Source organism: Oncorhynchus mykiss, chromosome 8 (assembly GCF_057628025.1).
Source record: "Oncorhynchus mykiss isolate SJ-2025 chromosome 8, ASM5762802v1, whole genome shotgun sequence".
Taxonomy (NCBI): Eukaryota; Metazoa; Chordata; class Actinopteri; order Salmoniformes; family Salmonidae; genus Oncorhynchus; species Oncorhynchus mykiss.
The window spans coordinates 29344494-29362032 of record NC_143029.1 but is presented as its reverse complement, the minus strand read 5'-3'; the positions used below and the strand labels follow the sequence as shown (position 1 = coordinate 29362032).

At 41.1% G+C, this 17539-nt stretch overlaps 1 protein-coding gene across 2 annotated transcripts in view; it reads left to right on the top strand.

The window, feature by feature from the left end:
- LOC110529748 (guanylate-binding protein 3) overlaps nt 1-13526 on the top strand; it is a 30056-nt gene extending 16530 nt beyond the window's left edge. The window contains exons 5-11 of one of the 2 annotated variants that reach the window (XM_021612228.3): nt 4863-5053; nt 5450-5692; nt 8681-8961; nt 11766-11978; nt 12118-12220; nt 12432-12625; nt 13087-13526. In XM_021612228.3, the coding sequence (XP_021467903.2) occupies nt 4863-5053; nt 5450-5692; nt 8681-8961; nt 11766-11978; nt 12118-12220; nt 12432-12625; nt 13087-13305 (1444 nt within the window). In that variant the 3' untranslated portion in view covers nt 13306-13526. The remainder of the gene's footprint in view (nt 1-4862; nt 5054-5449; nt 5693-8680; nt 8962-11765; nt 11979-12117; nt 12221-12431; nt 12626-13086) is intronic. The other variant, XR_016497717.1, reaches the window with a different exon arrangement.
- The last annotated feature ends 4013 nt before the right edge of the window (nt 13527-17539 follow it).

Below are 17539 nucleotides of genomic sequence, written 5' to 3'. Positions count from 1 at the left end.
ATGAAGGTTGGTGGACAGACAAGTCACACAGACAACTAAGACAAATCCTCAGCGCCGCCAATACTGCTCGACCAAACCAAGTATCGCCCAGGTTGGTACACTCTGTCACAAGTAATAAAAAGAAGGACCAAACCCAAACAAGATGGCACAAGCCAAACCGAGTGGAGGGACAGCAGAGCCATATTGGAGTGATCCAATATAGTGCTACATAACTCATGAAACATTTTTGTTCCCTATTTAGTGACTGACATTGCACTTTTGCACATTCAAAATAAGAAAAATAAGAAGCCAGAAGAACGCTGGGCTGTCACCAGGAAGTGACATCACACTGACATCTCATACTCTCCTTTGCAGCCAAAATGGAAGCCACATGCTATGTCCAAAGACAGTACAGTATGAATGAAGATAGGCAGAAACTGCTTCTCCAGTAGAAATCCCTGATCACCCTTGTAGGCCATCATGGCGACGTTGGCTAGCTAAGCCACAGATAGAACAATGAGACAGATATTTTACCGGATGTATAAATGTGAAGCATCCGGTTGGTGTTTCCACTCACTACCAAATATGTTGATGAGAGGAAGCTCAGTAGTAGGTGAAGATGGAGCGAGATGGATTTTGGCTGACATTCTGCAAATGTTCTTATCAATGGAACATTTGATCTCTATTAGTGCTGACCCCATTTAGTCGACTGTTATATTGTTTGGTCGATAGGCTGTTGGTCGACCGCGATTTCTTTAGTCGAGCAGTAGCAAAAAAAAATAAGAAATCATGGTGTACAAGACAGCTTTCTGATTCGCGCCAGTCTGAGTGGACTAATCCATTGTGGAGGATGTGGGGATGGTACTCTAAGGCATGTGCTACTGAAAATATATATGGTTAAGGACAATGGTGCAATATGAATAAAAACAGCATTATTTTATAACAAATGCACTTTCTCCTGCGTTTGATAGTGTTCGCTGTCTGCGGTTCTGAAACATCAGTGTGCTGTTAAATTGGTGCCTTTTCCTAGACTATGTTGCTATGTGCATAATAGCAAAGTTAACAAGCAGATTGGTGTTGAGAACAATGTGGCGGAGTCAGGAGCGCAGTCAGAAGACGAGAAAACAGCCCTTGCCTTAATTGTCTAAGAAAAGTGAGGAGAGAGGAAACCCCATCTTAATTTGGTCTATAATCAATAGCCTAACTGTTAAATGTGCCTGACTTTATAAATCATCCATATATATCTACAGAAATAAGACAGATCCTGCTTGTGTTTCCTGTTTGAGTGTTTGTTTAATAGCCTACTAATTCAGTGAGCTCCAATCCTCACACAACCACAACATTTCAGATAAACAATTTCATAAATTTGACTGTTTTTAATATTTGCTAGGCTGTAATACAAGGGTTGCACTTGTTTTTTTCATTAGAACACCCTCTCTGGTATTACTTATTATTTATTTAGTGTTGTTTAAACTGTTCCAAATTGTCAGAAAAATAACCCTCCTTTTTCTTGATCTCTTTCTTATTGTTATTATTACTACTATTATTGTTATGATCATCATTATAATAATAAGTAGCCAATTGCTTTTAAACTCAGTTTTTCACAATTCCTGTGTCACGGTTTTCTAGGTGTGAAAGAGAGTCGGACCAAAATGCGGCGTGTAGATTGCGATCCATGTTTAATAAACAAACGTAAAACACGAATCGATACAAACACTACAAAACAAAGAACGTAACAAAAACCGAAACAGCCCTATCTGGTGAACAACACAGAGACAGGAACAATCACCCACAAACACACAGTGAAACCCAGGCTACCTAAATATGGTTCCCAATCAGAGACAATGACTAACACCTGCCTCTGATTGAGAACCATATCAGGCCAGACATAGAAATAGACAAACTAGACAATGAAACATAGAATGCCCACTCAGCTCACACCCTGACCAACCAAAACATAGAAATATACAAAGTAAACTATGGTCAGGGTGTGACATCCTGACATTTAATCCGAGTAAAAATTCCCTGTCTTAGGTCAGTTAGGATCACCACTTTATTTTAAGAATGTGAAATGTCAGAATAATAGTAGAGAGATGTCACGACTTCCGCCGAAGTCGTTCCCTCTCCTTGTTCGGGCGGCATCGACGTCACCAGTCTTCTAGCCATCGCCGCTCCACCTTTCATTTTCCATTTGTTTTGTTTTGTTTTCCTGCACACCTGGTTTACATCTCCTCATAATTACTATGTGTATTTAGCCCTCTGTTCCCTCCATGTCTTTTTGGGGTATTGTTTATTGTCAAGGTTGGCACGCTTCCGGCTGGTTTGCACCGGGTTTTGGTTTGTACCCGTGCTTTGTGGCAGCCGGTACTTTGTACTTGGTTGTTGTACTTTATGCTGCCTCACTTGTTCTTTGGGCATTTGTTTTGTTTAAAGCCATGACATCATTTTCTGGAATTTGCCAAGCTGTTTAAAGGCACAATCAACTTAGTGTATGTAAACTTCTGATACAGTGAATTATAATTATAAGTGAAATAATCTGTCTGTAAACAATTGTTGGAAAACTTACTTGTTTCATGCTCGAAGTAGATGTCATAACCGACTTGCCAAAACTATAGTTTGTTAATAAGAATTTTGTGGAGTGGTTGAAAAACGAGTTTTAACTTCCTTTGGGCAGCATCCGGTGAAATTGTAGAGCACCAAATTCAAAATACAGAAATAGTCAAATTAAACATTCATAAAAATATAAGTGTTATACATTATCTGAGGACTGCGCCCAGTTTACAAAAGCATACAAACATTTTACAACCAAGTAAAGGAATTACAAAAGTCAGAAATAGCGATAAAATTAATCACTTACCTTTGATGATCTTCATATATTTGCACTCTTAAGAGGCCCTGTTACACAATAAATGTTTGTTCAGTTCGATAAAGTCCCTCTTTATGTCCCATCTTGCCTATAATTCACTGTATCACAATTCCAGTGGGTCAGGAACAATTATATTGTAATCTAACAGCACCTGTTTGGCACACATAATATCTATGTAGCGCTTGCTCGTTTCCTTATTTTTCTTGATCTCCAGTATTTTCCACAACTAGTCAAATTTATTCCACGCATCTGACCTCCCCTTTACCTCCTGAGAAACCAGTGAACATTCCCCTATTTTGAGTTTATTTGTCACGTCCTCTGCATCCATTTTACTGTCAAGTGTGTTATCATGTTCAGAGTTTGTTATAACCAATTTAGTCATATGATTATGATATGCTATGATATGATATGTCACATAAAGAGAGCAAGGTTTGAGGAAATAGGGAATATTTTTCTGAAACAATTGAGGGATTTCGGTAACAAAACATTTCAGTCAGAAATGTCTGTAATTATGTTGCAGCTTCAGCAACACGGACAGCACCATAAACACTTTTAATGTTCTGAGGAGGTTGATGTAGCTGGGAGGAGAGAGAGACAATCGGTGCTAGTCACACATTTACTCGCTGTCTTTTTTTTAAAAAGCGCAGGCGGCACAACCATATCGATTGCGGTCAGACTCCCTCTAGTCATTTGTGTGTCTTAATTATTTCATCAAACAGAGCTCTTAAAGCTTTAGACAAGCTCAGTGCATATAGTTGAATTTATTAAACCACATAGAATGTATGGAAAAATACATGTTTAAAAATGTCAAACAATCGATTGGTTGAAAGAACAGACGACTCTCGGTCGACAAAGATATTTTTGGGGTCGGGGACAGCCCGAATCTCTATACAGTTTTCTGTTTCCAAAGCTATAATCTGTTATGAACAGAGTGTACTAATTTCTGTGGAATTTACCCATTGTCAAGTTTTTTCAATTTGCGTTGTTTAGAAGGAGTGCAAGGGCGAATTGAGTTATTGCAGACGTGCACTTCACAGAGAAGGCGTTTCCTAATGGAAAAATGTAAATACGGTGAACACTTTGGAATTATCTGCATTTCTGCATAAATTGGTCAATTTTTTTTATCTGATCTTCATCTAAGTCACAACGATAGACACAGTGTGCTTAAACTAATAACACACAAATTATTGTATTTTTCTTGTCTATATTGAATATTTTGGTTTGAGTCATTAACATGGTAATTTACAGGTGACTTTCAAATGTGTAATTACAAAACAGTTACATAGTGGAACAAGAAAATGTGGTATAACACATGTGGAACACAGTAATTACACAGGTGGAATAACCTTCAGCAAGTGAAAGTGTAATTACACATTCCTTGCTCCAATTGTGTTGTAATTAATTCCACAACACACCAATTACCATGTAATTACATGGTCAAAACCTATTTAACTACCATGTTATTAATGTGTTAGTTACATAGTAAAAAGGGCAACTTAATGTAAAGTGTTACCAAATAATGTTCTAAATAGCAGAACCCTGTAGAATCTGGTCACAACCTCAGTGTGGGGATCATAGAGAGATAGAGATCACTACATAACCAGTTTTTGCATGGACATTGCCATTGAGGACTTCCACCATTTTAAAGTAGTGAACTGGTTATAACTTCCTATGAGTTAAGAAAGGACCACACAATTCCATCCAGGTTATCAGGAGGGGTCAGCCAATTAATTATACTCATGAGCAAACAGTCCATAACTGCAGGGGACAGTAATTTGCCAACCTTGGCTTTATACCTATTCAAACAACACTCCAGGTGGCAGTATGTACCCTTTCAATTTGTTTACCAACTAATAGAAGTAGTAGTGGGAAAAAATGTACTACTTCAAAATGGAGATGGCTTCAATGGCGCTGCCCATGCTCTCACAGATGCCATGATGGGACAGAAACAAAGATGTGTCATCTAACTAAGTCTGGATATGTCTGGGTTTATTGTCCTCAACACCGCCCCCTAAAGCTATGTGACAGAACTGACAGACCACATTAAGGTGAAGTCGGTTGAGGGAGACATTGATGAATCTGCAGACTATGTCCGTTTCTTTCCGTCTTTTGTGTGGGCAGTCAGAGATTTCGGACTAGAGTTAAAGCTTGATGGAAAACCCATCACCGCACATCAGTACCTGGAGAATGCTCTTAAACCGAAACAAGGTGAGAATACTACACATGGATCAATGAAACTTAATATATGGTACTTAAAGTTCTACTTAAAAGGACAGTTCTACCAAATGACATTTTAGTTTCCTTACCTTGCAATCAGTCTATTGCCAAAGTAAGACAGCAATCCATGCTTTGGTTTTGTTTACCTGGCCACTGTTTACAAATGCTAATTTGTTCACATCAATGGTCCTGATATTAGCATTTTTGACATTTCATATCCAAATCATCCTAAAGTTTCTTCAATTGATTGTTTAGCTCAATTAAGTTACTTTAAGATGATTTGGACAATTCACATTTGGAGACAGTGGTCAGGTAAACAAAACAACAACATGGATTGTTGTCTTGTAATTTGTTCTATCTGTTCATTTATGTTTTTTTTTTTCAAAGGTACGAGCAACAAGATTGTTAAATACAACCTGCCTCGTGATTGTCTGAGGAAATTCTTTTCCCCTCGTTGGTGTTTTGTCTTTGAACGTCCTGCCAACTCTGAGAAAATGAAACGCATGGAGGAGTTGACAGATGCTGACTTGGAACCCTCCTTTGTGAAGCAGTCCAGAGACTTCTGTGACCACTTGTTTAAAGAAGTCAAGACTAAGACCATGATAGGTGGCCTGAAAGTCACTGGTAAAAGTGAGTATTTAAACTATTATATAGGTGTGAGAAAATACAGTGTATGTCTATTGGGTATAATTGAAAATATTCCACTACAATGGCTTTTTTCCAATTGTGCTGCTGCTACCACAACTACCATGTCTACTTTTACCTCTTTATTACTACAACCTCTATTTCTACTACCATACACTGAGTATATCAAACATTAAGAAAACCTGCTCTTTCCACGACATAGAATGACCAGGTGAATGCAGGTGAAAGCTACAATCCCGTATTGATGTCACTTGTTAAATCTACTTCAATCAAATCAAATCAAATGCTATTTGTCACATGCGCCGAATAGAACACAACCTTACAGTGAAATGCTTACTTACAAGCCCTTAACCAACAATGCAATTTTAAGAAGAAAGTATTTACAAAAATTAACTGAAGTAAAAAATTAATTAATTAATTAATTAACAGTAGCGAGGCTATATACGGGGGGTACCGGTCCAGAGTCAATGTGCGGGTGCACCGGTTAGTCGAGGTAATTGAGGTAATATGTACATGTAGGTAGAGGTAAAGTGACTATATATGGATAATAAACAGAGAGTAGCAGCAGTGTAAAAATGGGGGGGTTGCATGGGGACAATGCAAATAGTCCAGGTAGCCATTTGAAGAAGCTGTTAAGAAGGCTTTTGGACCTAGATATAGTGCTCCGGTACCGCTTGCCGTGCGGTAGCAGAGAGAACAGTCTATGACTAGGGTGGCTGGAGATCTTGGCAATTTCTTCCTCTGACACCGACGAGTATACAGGTCCTGGATAGCAGGAAGATTGGCCCCAGTGATGTATTGGGCCATATGCACTACCCTCTGTAGTGCCTTGCGGGGACTGAGCGTGCACCCCTGAGGGGCCCCTGTGTTGAGGATCAGCGTGGCAGATGGGTTGTTACCTACCCTTAAAACCTGGGAGCGGCCCGTCAGGAAGTCCAGGATCCAGTTGCAGAAGGAGGTATTTAGACCCAAGGTCCTTAGCTTAGTGTTGAGCTTTGAGGGCACAATGGTGTTGAATACTGAGCCGTAGTCAAAGAATAGCATTCTCACGTAGGTGTTCCTTTTGTCCAGGTGGGAAAGGGCAGTGTGGAGTGCAATAGAGATTGTATCATCTGTGGATCTGTTGGGGCGGTATGCAAATTGTGGGTCTAGGGTTTCTGGGATAATGGTGTTGATGTGAGCCATGACCAGCCTTTCAAAGCACTTCATGGCTACAGACATGAGTGCTACAGGTCGGTAGTCATTTAGGCAGGTTGCCTTGGTGTTCTTGAGCACAAGGACTATGGTGGTCTGCTTGAAACATGTTGGTATTACAGACTCGGGCAGGGACAGGTTGAAAATGTCAGTGAAGACACTTGCCAGTTGGTCCGCGCATGCTCGGAGTACACGTCCTGGTAATCCATCTGGCCCTGCGGCCCTTTGAATGTTGACCTGTTTAAAGGTCTTACTCACATCGGCTACGGAGAGCGTGATCACACAGTCGTGCGGAAGAGCTGATGCTCTCGTGCATGCTTCAGTGTTGCTTGCCTCGAAGCAAGCATAAAAGTTATTTAACTCGTCTGGTAGGCTCATGTCACTGGGCAGCTCATGGCTGTGCTTCGCTTTGTAGTCCGTAATAGTTTGCAAGCCCTGCTACATCAAACGAGCGTCGGAGCTGGTGTAGTACGATTCCATCTTAGTCCTGTATTGCCGCTTTGCCTGTTAGATGGTTCGTCGGAGGGCATAGCGGGATTTCTTATAATCCTCCCTGTTAAGTCCCGCTCCTTGAAAGTGGCAGCTCTACCCTTTAGCTCTGTGTGGATGTTGCCTATAATCCATGGCTTCTGGTTGGGGTATGTACGTACGGTCTCTGTGGGGACGACGTCATCGATGCATTTATTGATGAAGCCAGTGACTGAGGTGGTGTACTCCTCAATGCCATCGGAAGAATCCCGGGAAACATATTCCAGTCTGTGCTAGCAAAAAGGTCATGTAACTTAGCATCTGTGTCATCTGACCACTTCCTTATTGAGCGAGTCACTGGTTCTTCCTGCTTTAGTTTTTGCTTGTAATCAGGAATCAGTAGGATAGAGTAATGGTCAGATTTGCCAAATGAAGGGCGAGGGAGAGCTTTGTACGCATTTCTGTGTGTGGAGAAAATAGTTTTTTTCCCTCTGGTTGCACATTTAAGATGCTGGTAGAGATTAGCTAAAACGGATTTAAGTTTTCCTGCATTGAAGTCCACGGCCACTAGGAGCACCGCCTCTGGATGAGTATTTTACCCCTTTTTCTCCCCAATTTTGTAGTATCCAATTGTCTCATCGCTACAACTCCCGTACGGGCTCGGGAGAGACGAAGGTTGAAAGTCATGCGTCCTCCGATACACAACCACAACCAACACAACCAACCAAGCCGCACTGCTTCTTTAACACAGCGCACATCCAACCCGGAAGCCAGCCGCACCAATGCGCCGGAGGAAACACCGTGCACCTGGCCACCTTGGTTAGCGTACACTGCGCCCAGCCCGCCCCAGGAGTCGCTGGTGCGCGATGAGACAAGGACACCCCTACCGACCAAGCCCTCCCTAACCCGGGCGACGCTAGGTCAATTGTGCGTCGCCCCACGGACCTCCCGATCGCGGCCGGTTACGACAGAGCCTGTAGAGTCCATGCCCCAACGAATTGAGGCTGTTCTGAGAGCAACTCAATATTGGGAAGGAGTTCTTAATGTTTTGTACACTCATTGTAACACAACAACCATCCACCACTAAAATCACAACAGACAACTACTACCACTACCTTTCACCATCACCACTTCCACTAACAACATCTACTACTACTACTACAACCACCATCATTACCACTAAAATCACTACCAACACCACTGCTACTACTGCTACTACCATCATTACTACTTAAACTACTACATCCACCACCATCACTACTACTACAAATACTACTGCCAGATGTGCTGAGCCCCATTTTTCCTATGCAGTGCTCGGGAACCTGACAGAGATGTACGTTGACATGATACGGAGTGGGCAGGTACCCTGCCTGGACAATGCTGTGGTGGCGCTGGCCCAGATTGAGAACTCCAGTGCCCTTGAAAAGGCCAAGGCCTACTACCAGCAGAGCATGGCAAAGATGGTGGTCTTTCCCACTGAGACCCAGCAGCAGCTGTCTATGGTTCATGCTTCCATGGAGAGGGAGGCAGTGGCCATCTTCATGAATAGTTCATTCAAGGATGAAGAACAGAAGTACCAGAAGGAGCTCATGGTATGGGAATATATTATACTCGTGGTTTGCACATTGCATCATAATATTGTCATTAAGGTTCTCTTTGGGACTGAGTGGAGTACTACACATCTATCTAGATGTACTCTGGCTTTTCTAAAGTTAGCTAGGTTCAGTTAGCTTCACATTCCAGCTCAAGCTTCAACCATGTTACGAAGGTGGATATTGATTGTGCACCAGCCTCTTACCCGAGCCTGTTCAAGCCAGGCTTGTTAGTGCGCGTTCATGTCACAAGTGGCAACATCAATCCATGGGCGAGTCAGTGCCACATTTACATTTAGACCGAAATCTCTTCTGCGTGAAGTTGTAAATGTTTCCTGTTATTACAAAAATTGAATGTGTAATGTGATAGGCATTTTAATAATATTATTTTTAACATACAAAACCATTGATCAATACAATATTAATACAATATATATTAATACAACTGAAGAGGATGATGACACAATCTTTTTGAGAGGGAGGGAATATGATTTCATTGGTCTTCAACTTGCAACATACACTTCATTCAGAATAAATGGAGATAGCCCATGGACTTAGATAGAAATTGCATTATTGTATCTGTCCCATTTTGGCCTTTGTGAGAGCATGGGCAGCGCCATTGAGGCCATATACATTTTGAAATAGTCAATTGTCTTCTTCTACTTCTATGAGTTGGCAAACAAACTGAAAGGGTGTGTGCTGCCACCTAGAGTATGTTGTTTGAACAGGTATAAAGCCAAGGTTTGCGATTTACTGCCACCTGCAGTTATGGACTGTTTGCTCACGAGTATAATTCATTGGTCAATCCCTCCTGATGAACCAGATGGAATCATGTGATCCTTCCTTAACCTAAAGGAAGACCCATCCAGCTGACTACTTCAAAATTTTGAAAGTCTTCAATGGAGGATGCCCATGTAAAACCTTTTGGGCATTAGAGTCCTCTATATCTGTCTCTATGAATTAGTCCTGACTTACCTTGACCCAGAGCAGGTTAGATCTGAAGGATTCGTAGGTGGCTAAAAGTTGAGCCACCTTCGTGTCACCGGCTATCCCGAGTTGAACTCAGAGTTGACCGAAGTTAAATAGCTAACTCTTTTATCTTGCATCGTAGTACACTACTCTGGAGGACTGAACAGTCTACTCAATTCATTCTCAATTGGAGCTGATGAAGATTTTCTCTGACTTGCATTATAGTGGCTTGGAAACGCGATGACATTTCAATAGGAGGCTAATAATTAGTAGGAAAACCTTTTGTCATCATTGTGATGTCATCAGATTTACTTTAGATGTCGTATAATGTTAGCTAGCTAGCTAAGTGAGGGGAGAGCAACGGGTTTTAGCTAGCTAACATTAGCATTGCTAGGTATTTTTGACAAACTTTGCTAGCTAATGGTAACATTGCCATCTGTCTAAAGTAAATTTGATGACATCATAATGGTGACAAAGTTGTTTCTTACTAATTATTGCATACATTAGCAATGTCAATGTATTTCCAAGCAACTATAGTGTAATTTAGACTAAACAATCATAAGCCTTTAAGAATGACTGAGCACTCCTCGACTTTCGGGGGTCACTGTGGCTAAGGCGTCTTTAGAATGTTCATAACAATGGTATGTATGATGCGACCGAGTGCTGGAGGTGCAACCCATGATTACATGGGTTGCATTTGGGAGGATGAAAGTCTTTATTTTGGTGCATCTTGGGAAAAAAAGTTCCATGCTCTCAAAACAATTAACTAAACTTTGAAAACAGTTTGCTCTTTGCAAAATAGCCCAAACATTTTTCTCCCCTCAAGCAACACATTTGCGTTTAACGTGTAGCGGTATTTATTAGAAGTATATTGTATATTGGAAGTATATGTAAATTGGATTTTATATCTGCTCCACTCTTAATGGACGGTCATAAATCATTGTTTTGGATCTCAAACCAATTAATGAATCAATCAATACTTATGCAAAAATGTATAAATTAAAGGGATAGTTCACATCACACAAATATACGCAAGTTTCCAAAATGTATTAGCACAAAAAAGTTACATTAAGATTATTTGAGCATGAAACTATGCTAAAATGCTAATATCGGAAATATCAACTTGCATTGTTTTTTTGACAAAAATGCTAAAAAGTTAGCATTTGGAAACAAAGCCAAGGTAAACAAAGACAAAGTGTGGATTGTTGTCTTATCTTGCCCATAGACTGCTGACAAGACAAGGAAACCAATATGTTTTTGTAATTGGGGTGAACCATCCCTTTAAAGACATTTGACCCATGCCCCCACCCCCCTCAAGTGGTCAAACAAAATACCTAATTTGAGAAGAGTTTTGGTGCTTTCTGACATTATACCACAAATCACTAGCCAGCTACCACCCAGTTACTCAACCCTTCACCTTAGAGGCTACTGCCCTATATACATAGACATGGAATCACTGGCCACTTTAATAATGTTTACATACTGCTTTACTCATCTCATATGTATATACTGTATTCTATTCTACTGTATTTTAGTCAATGCCACTCCAACATTGCTCGTCCTTATATTTCTTAATTCCATTATTTTACTTTCAGATTTGTGTATATTGTTGTGTATTGTTAGATACAACTGCACTGTTGGAGCTAGGAACACAAGCATTTCGCTACACCGACAATAACATCTGTTCAAATTTTTATGTGACCAATAAAAACACAAAACATTGAATTATTTGAATTCTGTTAGACAAAAGTATGTCATAAACATCACAGTGGAGTTCAAATACATGTTTGGACCTAACCTCTTTTCTCTAACCAACCCCTCCATGTTTCTCTTAGAAAGCGCTTCAAGAAGTATATTCGACAATCTGTGATAAAAACTCGCAGGAATCCCAGAGGGCATGCACGCACATCATCGAACACATATTTGCTCCCCTAAAGGTTCAACTTCGGAAAGGTTCCTACATGACCCCTGGAGGATACAAACACTACTGCGATGATCTCAAAATGATGACCAGTGAATACAGATCAACAGGAGGCAAAGGAGTGAAGGTATGTTGGACTTGCATCTAACACAACCTCACTGATTGGTTAAAACGGAAGACTGGTGCCGTGTGTATTGGAGGTTGAGGTTCTGTTCTTATCGACTCTTATCATGTGTGTGTGCGTACATACATGTGTGTGGTTCTAGGCTGAAGAGGTACTGAAGGAGTACCTGAATGACAAGGAAAGCACTGGTCAGGCCATCCTGTCAGCAGACCAGTCTCTAACTGAAGCTGAATTGAAGGCCGAAGGTGAGGACCTGTGTTGGAATTATCCATCCAGTAAATGCGAGTGGCAAACAGTATTCTTTGCAACTTTACCTTTAATAAAAATACAAGGGCTGTGTACTATGGGTTTCCTAAAATCATTTACCATTACAGACGAGGAAAATGTAACCTATTGTGTTGCCCAAAATTATATAAATGAAATACATTTTCTTGGTTTTGCTCTCTCTCTCTTTAGAGGAGAAAGCGAAAAGGGAGGCGTCTGAGCAAGAGAAACGAACCATGGAAGAGCAGATCAGAGTCCAGGAAATGCTGATGGACGATCAGAAGAGAACACATGAAGAGCATAAGAAACAGCTGTTGGAGAAGATGGAGGCTGACAAGGAAACTGCTAAAGTGGAGTACAATAGAGTTCTGGAGGCCAAACTCAAGGTAGGAACTGTAATAATGGAGACCAGCAGGCAGTATATTGATTTTGGGTTAAGGGATAGTCCCCTCAAAATACCTAACATGATTTTCCAAAACAGTCTTTATTTGACAGTTTTGTTTACAGTTTGTCTGCATTTTAGTCACCTTTTGCACTTCGAATTGGTTTTCTATTTCACAAAGTTTTGTAAGATTTTGTTAGCCTCACAGCCTAATAACTATGATACAGTATTTTTTGCTGTAGTAACTGCTTGGTACTTTCGATAGACTTGATTTGTGCTTACCGTATTGTAAAGTTATCCAGAATTAATATACATCTATTGCAAACTACAGTAGCAAAGTGTTTTCTTCATTTGCAATTGACATTCTTCATTGGTAGTTGGGCGTACTAATTCAGAGGACAAGATTACAGCTCAATAGAGAGGTAAAATGCTTTTTAGTGATTTAAGCAATGTTGGTCATTTCAGGAGAAGGAAGACCTCCTCAAGGAAGGGTTTCATTGCAAAGCACAAGAAATGGAGGCACAGATAAAGGACCTCAGGAAGGAGCAGGAGGAACAGGAAAAAGCTAAGCCCTCAATGTGGAAGCTAGCTCTGGATAACGTTGGAAACGCTGCTCTAATGATTCCAGGATGGGGCAAATTAATTGGAGTTGGTTTGAAAGTTGGGTCACATTTCATGAACTGAAGGTCCTTTAGGGGGGATGATAATATACTACCAAAATATTGTGTTTCACAATATAATGTCCACTTTCGAGAAAGGTGTGGATAAATTCTAAAATGTTTTACCTATCAATCATTAGACTGATTACTTTACATGAACCACTCCCTTCAGAAAGTGTGTTCATTTAGTTTAATGTTTGTTTAAAAGGCATAAAAAAAATAAAGAGTAATTTTTTTAAAGGCAAATTAAGGAGTGTTCCTTTATTGAAAAAATGGATCAGTACCTTTAATTTCATTAATTTGCACCAGACATAATAGAATAGTATGTGCATTGGGATGTTTGTAATAGGCTCAGTGTTAGTAAGGGCTTTATTTGTGCTCACAACAAACATTTTCTACACAATAAACAATTTATTTTCACTGATCCTGTCTTGATTAGCATGGACAAATGAACAGGATAATTTTTCATTGTGTGAAACTGTAATGAACATGATGGGAGACAGAGAGCTGGTTTCAAGCTCAGGGCACAGCAGGCGTTTATTTGTAAAGGACCACAGGAGGAGGCAGGTAGCTGGGTCCAGGGGCAGGAAAAAGGTCATACACAGGGGTCCAACAAGGCAACAGTACAGGCAGGGAAGAGGCTAGTAACGTTGCCCGGGAGATCAGGCATTAGGTTGATAACAGGAAATCCGATAGGCCAAGGTACAGGCAGGGAATAGGCAAAAGGCTTCATTAGTGAGGCAGGCCAAAACTATCATACACGGGATAATTAAATTGCTGGGAAAAACAGCTCCGAATAGAAGTGTGTCACAAAACAAACAATACCTCACAATGATGGGGTGCAAAGAACTGAACTAAATAGTGTGTGATAATGACATACATTAATAATGACTGTTTATTTTCATCATTGAGCTTCATGAGTCTCCATAGTATGCTTTTCTCGGTAAGTCACATTATACAGACTGGCTTTGTTGAATAAGTTTGTTTGGATTGTGCAGTAAATAAGAGTTTATGGTCAGATAGTACATGATCACATACACTACATGACCAAAAGTATGTGGACGCCTGCTCGCAAAACATCTCATTCCAAAATCATGGGCCTTACTATGGAGTTGGTCCCCAATTTGCTGCTATAACATCCTCTACTATTCTGGGAAGGCTTTCCACTAGATGTTGGAACATTGCTGCGGGGACTTGCTTCCAGTCAGCCACAAGAGCATTAGTGAGGTTGGGCAATGATGTTGTGCGATTAGGCCTGGCTTGCGGTCGGCGTTCCAATTCATTCCAAAGGTGTTCGATGGGTTTGAGGTCAGGGCTCTGTGCAGCGTTAAGATTTCCCTTCACTGGAACTAAGGGGCCTAAACATGAAAAACACCCCCAGACCATTATTCCTCCTCCATCAAACTTTACAGTATGCATTGGGCCAGGTAGCGTTGGCTTTACATCATGCCATTCTACATTTTGCAATCAAATCAAATCAAATGTATTTATATAGCCCTTTGTACATCAGCTGATATCTCAAAGTGCTGTACAGAAACCCAGCCTAAAACCCCAAACAGCAAGCAATGCAGGTGTTGAAGCACGTTGGCTAGGAAAAACTCCCTAGAAAGGCCAAAACCTAGGAAGAAACCTAGAGAGGAACCAGGCTATGTGGGGTGACCAGTCCTCTTCTGGCTGTGCCGGGTGGAGATTATAACAGAACATGGCCAAGATGTTCAAATGTTCATAAATGACCAGCATGGTCGAATAATAATAAGGCAGAACAGTTGAAACAGGAGCAGCAGCACGTCCAGGTGGACTGGGGACAGCAAGGAGTCATCATGTCAGGTAGTCCTGGGGCATGGTCCTAGGGCTCCGGTCCTTCGAGAGAGAGAAAGAAAGAGAGAAAGAGAGAATTAGAGAGAGCACACTTAAATTCACACAGGACACCGAATAGGACAGGAGAAGTACTCCAGATATAACAAACTGACCCTAGCCCCCCGACACAAACTACTGCAGCATAAATAATGGAGGCTGAGACAGGAGGGGTCAGGAGACACTGTGGCCCCATCCGAGGAATCCCCCGGACAGGGCCAAACAGGAAGGATATAACCCCACCCACTTTGCCAAAGCACAGCCCCCACACCACTAGAGGGATATCTTCAACCACCAACTTACCATCCAGTCACAAGGCTGAGTATAGCCCACAAAGATCTCTGCCACGGCACAACCCAAGGGGGGGCGCCAACCCAGACAGGATGACCACATCAGTGAATCAACCCACTCAGGTGACGCACCCCTTCCAGGGATGGTATGAGAGAGCCCCAGTAAGCCAGTGACTCAGCCCCTGTAATAGGGTTAGAGGCAGAGAATCCCAGTGGAAAGAGGCCAGGCAGAGACAGCGGTTCGTTGCTCCAGAGCCTGGAGCAGACTACACTCAATCATATGACCCACTGAAGAGATGAGTCTTCGGTAAAGACTTAAAGGTTGAGACCGAGTCGCGTCTCTCACATGGGTAGGCAGACCATTCCATAAAAATGGAGCTCTATAGGAGAAAGTCCTGCCTCCAGCTGTTTGCTTAGAAATTCTAGGGACAATTAGGAGGCCTGCGTCTTGTGACCGTAGCGTACGTGTAGGTATGTACGGCAGGACCAAATCAGAGAGATAGGTAGGAGCAAGCCCATGTACTGCTTTGTAGGTTAGCAGTAAAACCTTGACATCAGCCCTTGCTTTGACAGGAAGCCAGTGTAGGGAGGCTAACACTGGAGTAATATGATAATTTTTTTGGGTTTTAGTCAGGATTCTAGCAGCCGTATTTAGCACTAACTGAAGTTTATTTAGTGCTTTATCCGGGTAGCCGGAGGGTAGAGCATTGCAGTAGTCTAACCTAGAAGTAACAAAAGCATGGATTAATTTGTCTGCATCATTTTTGGACAGAAATGTTACATAGATGGAAAAAAGCTGTCCTTGAAATGGTCTTGATATGTTCTTCAAAAGAGAGATCAGGGTCCAGAGTAACGCCGAGGTCCTTCACAGTTTTATTTGAGACGACTGTACAACCATTAAGATTAATTGTCAGATTCAACATAAGATCTCTTTGTTTCTTGGGACCTAGAACAAGCATCTCTGTTTTGTCCGAGTTTAAAAGTAGAAAGTTTGCAGCCATCCACTTCCTTATGTCTGAAACACATGCTTCTAGCGAGGGCAATTTTGGGGCTTCACCATGTTTCATTGAAATGTACAGCTGTGTGTCATCCACATAGCAGTGAAAGTTATCATTATGTTTTCGAATGACATCCCCAAGAGGTAAAATATATAGTGAAAACAATAGTGGTCCTAAAACGGAACCTTGAGGAACACCGAAATTTACAGTTGATTTGTCAGAGGACAAACCATTCACAGAGACAAACTGATATCTTTCCGACAGATAAGATCTAAACCAGGCCAGAACTTGTCCGTGTAGACCAATTTGGGTTTCCAATCTCTCCAAAAGAATGTGGTGATCGGACCAACAGCACAGAATATAATACCTATAATTTATTGAATATTTTCTGTACAGTGATTGTTTCTTGTGGAGTAGAAATGTAATTCAGACATGGGTCTAGATTTAATCCGTAGCACGGCAATGTTCCCGTGTTCGCACAGACCGCAGTCGCGGTATACACTGCATATGTCAGCTCAATCGGAAATTACCTATACATTTCAATCGAGATATAACGTGGATCTTCCGGGCTACAGATTGAATCTAGCCCATGGTCTGCGAATTCTGTTGGAATAAACTGAAAATTAAAATTAAATTGACTAGTTATTATATATCTCAATGGACTAGATTCCATTGTCATTGTAGCATATAATGGACGGATAAAGCAGGCTACTATTTTATTCTGCTATGATATTCAACACTGTTACAGACAGGCCAACCAACGTCAGACAGTAAAAACAAGGACATATAAGTAGCCTACACTATATAGATACAGGATATACAAATAAAGTGTATCATTTTGATTACACTTCATGGTACATCTAGTGGTCTGTAAAGTGCTAGTACATGAGGGAAAGAGAGTGCAGAGATATATGGGGCATGGGTTATGAAAAGTTCCGGGTTTGCACTGCTATGTTTTTTAGGTGTCTTGTCCTGATTGTTAGTGCTCTGTAAACACCTTCAGGAGAATACAAGTGCCCTTCATCTGAAGGGAGCTTGTTAAGAATGTGTGAGGATATGCATTTGACAGGATCAGACAAGATGAAAGTGATTAAAATGGAAATTTCATGAGAGTGGC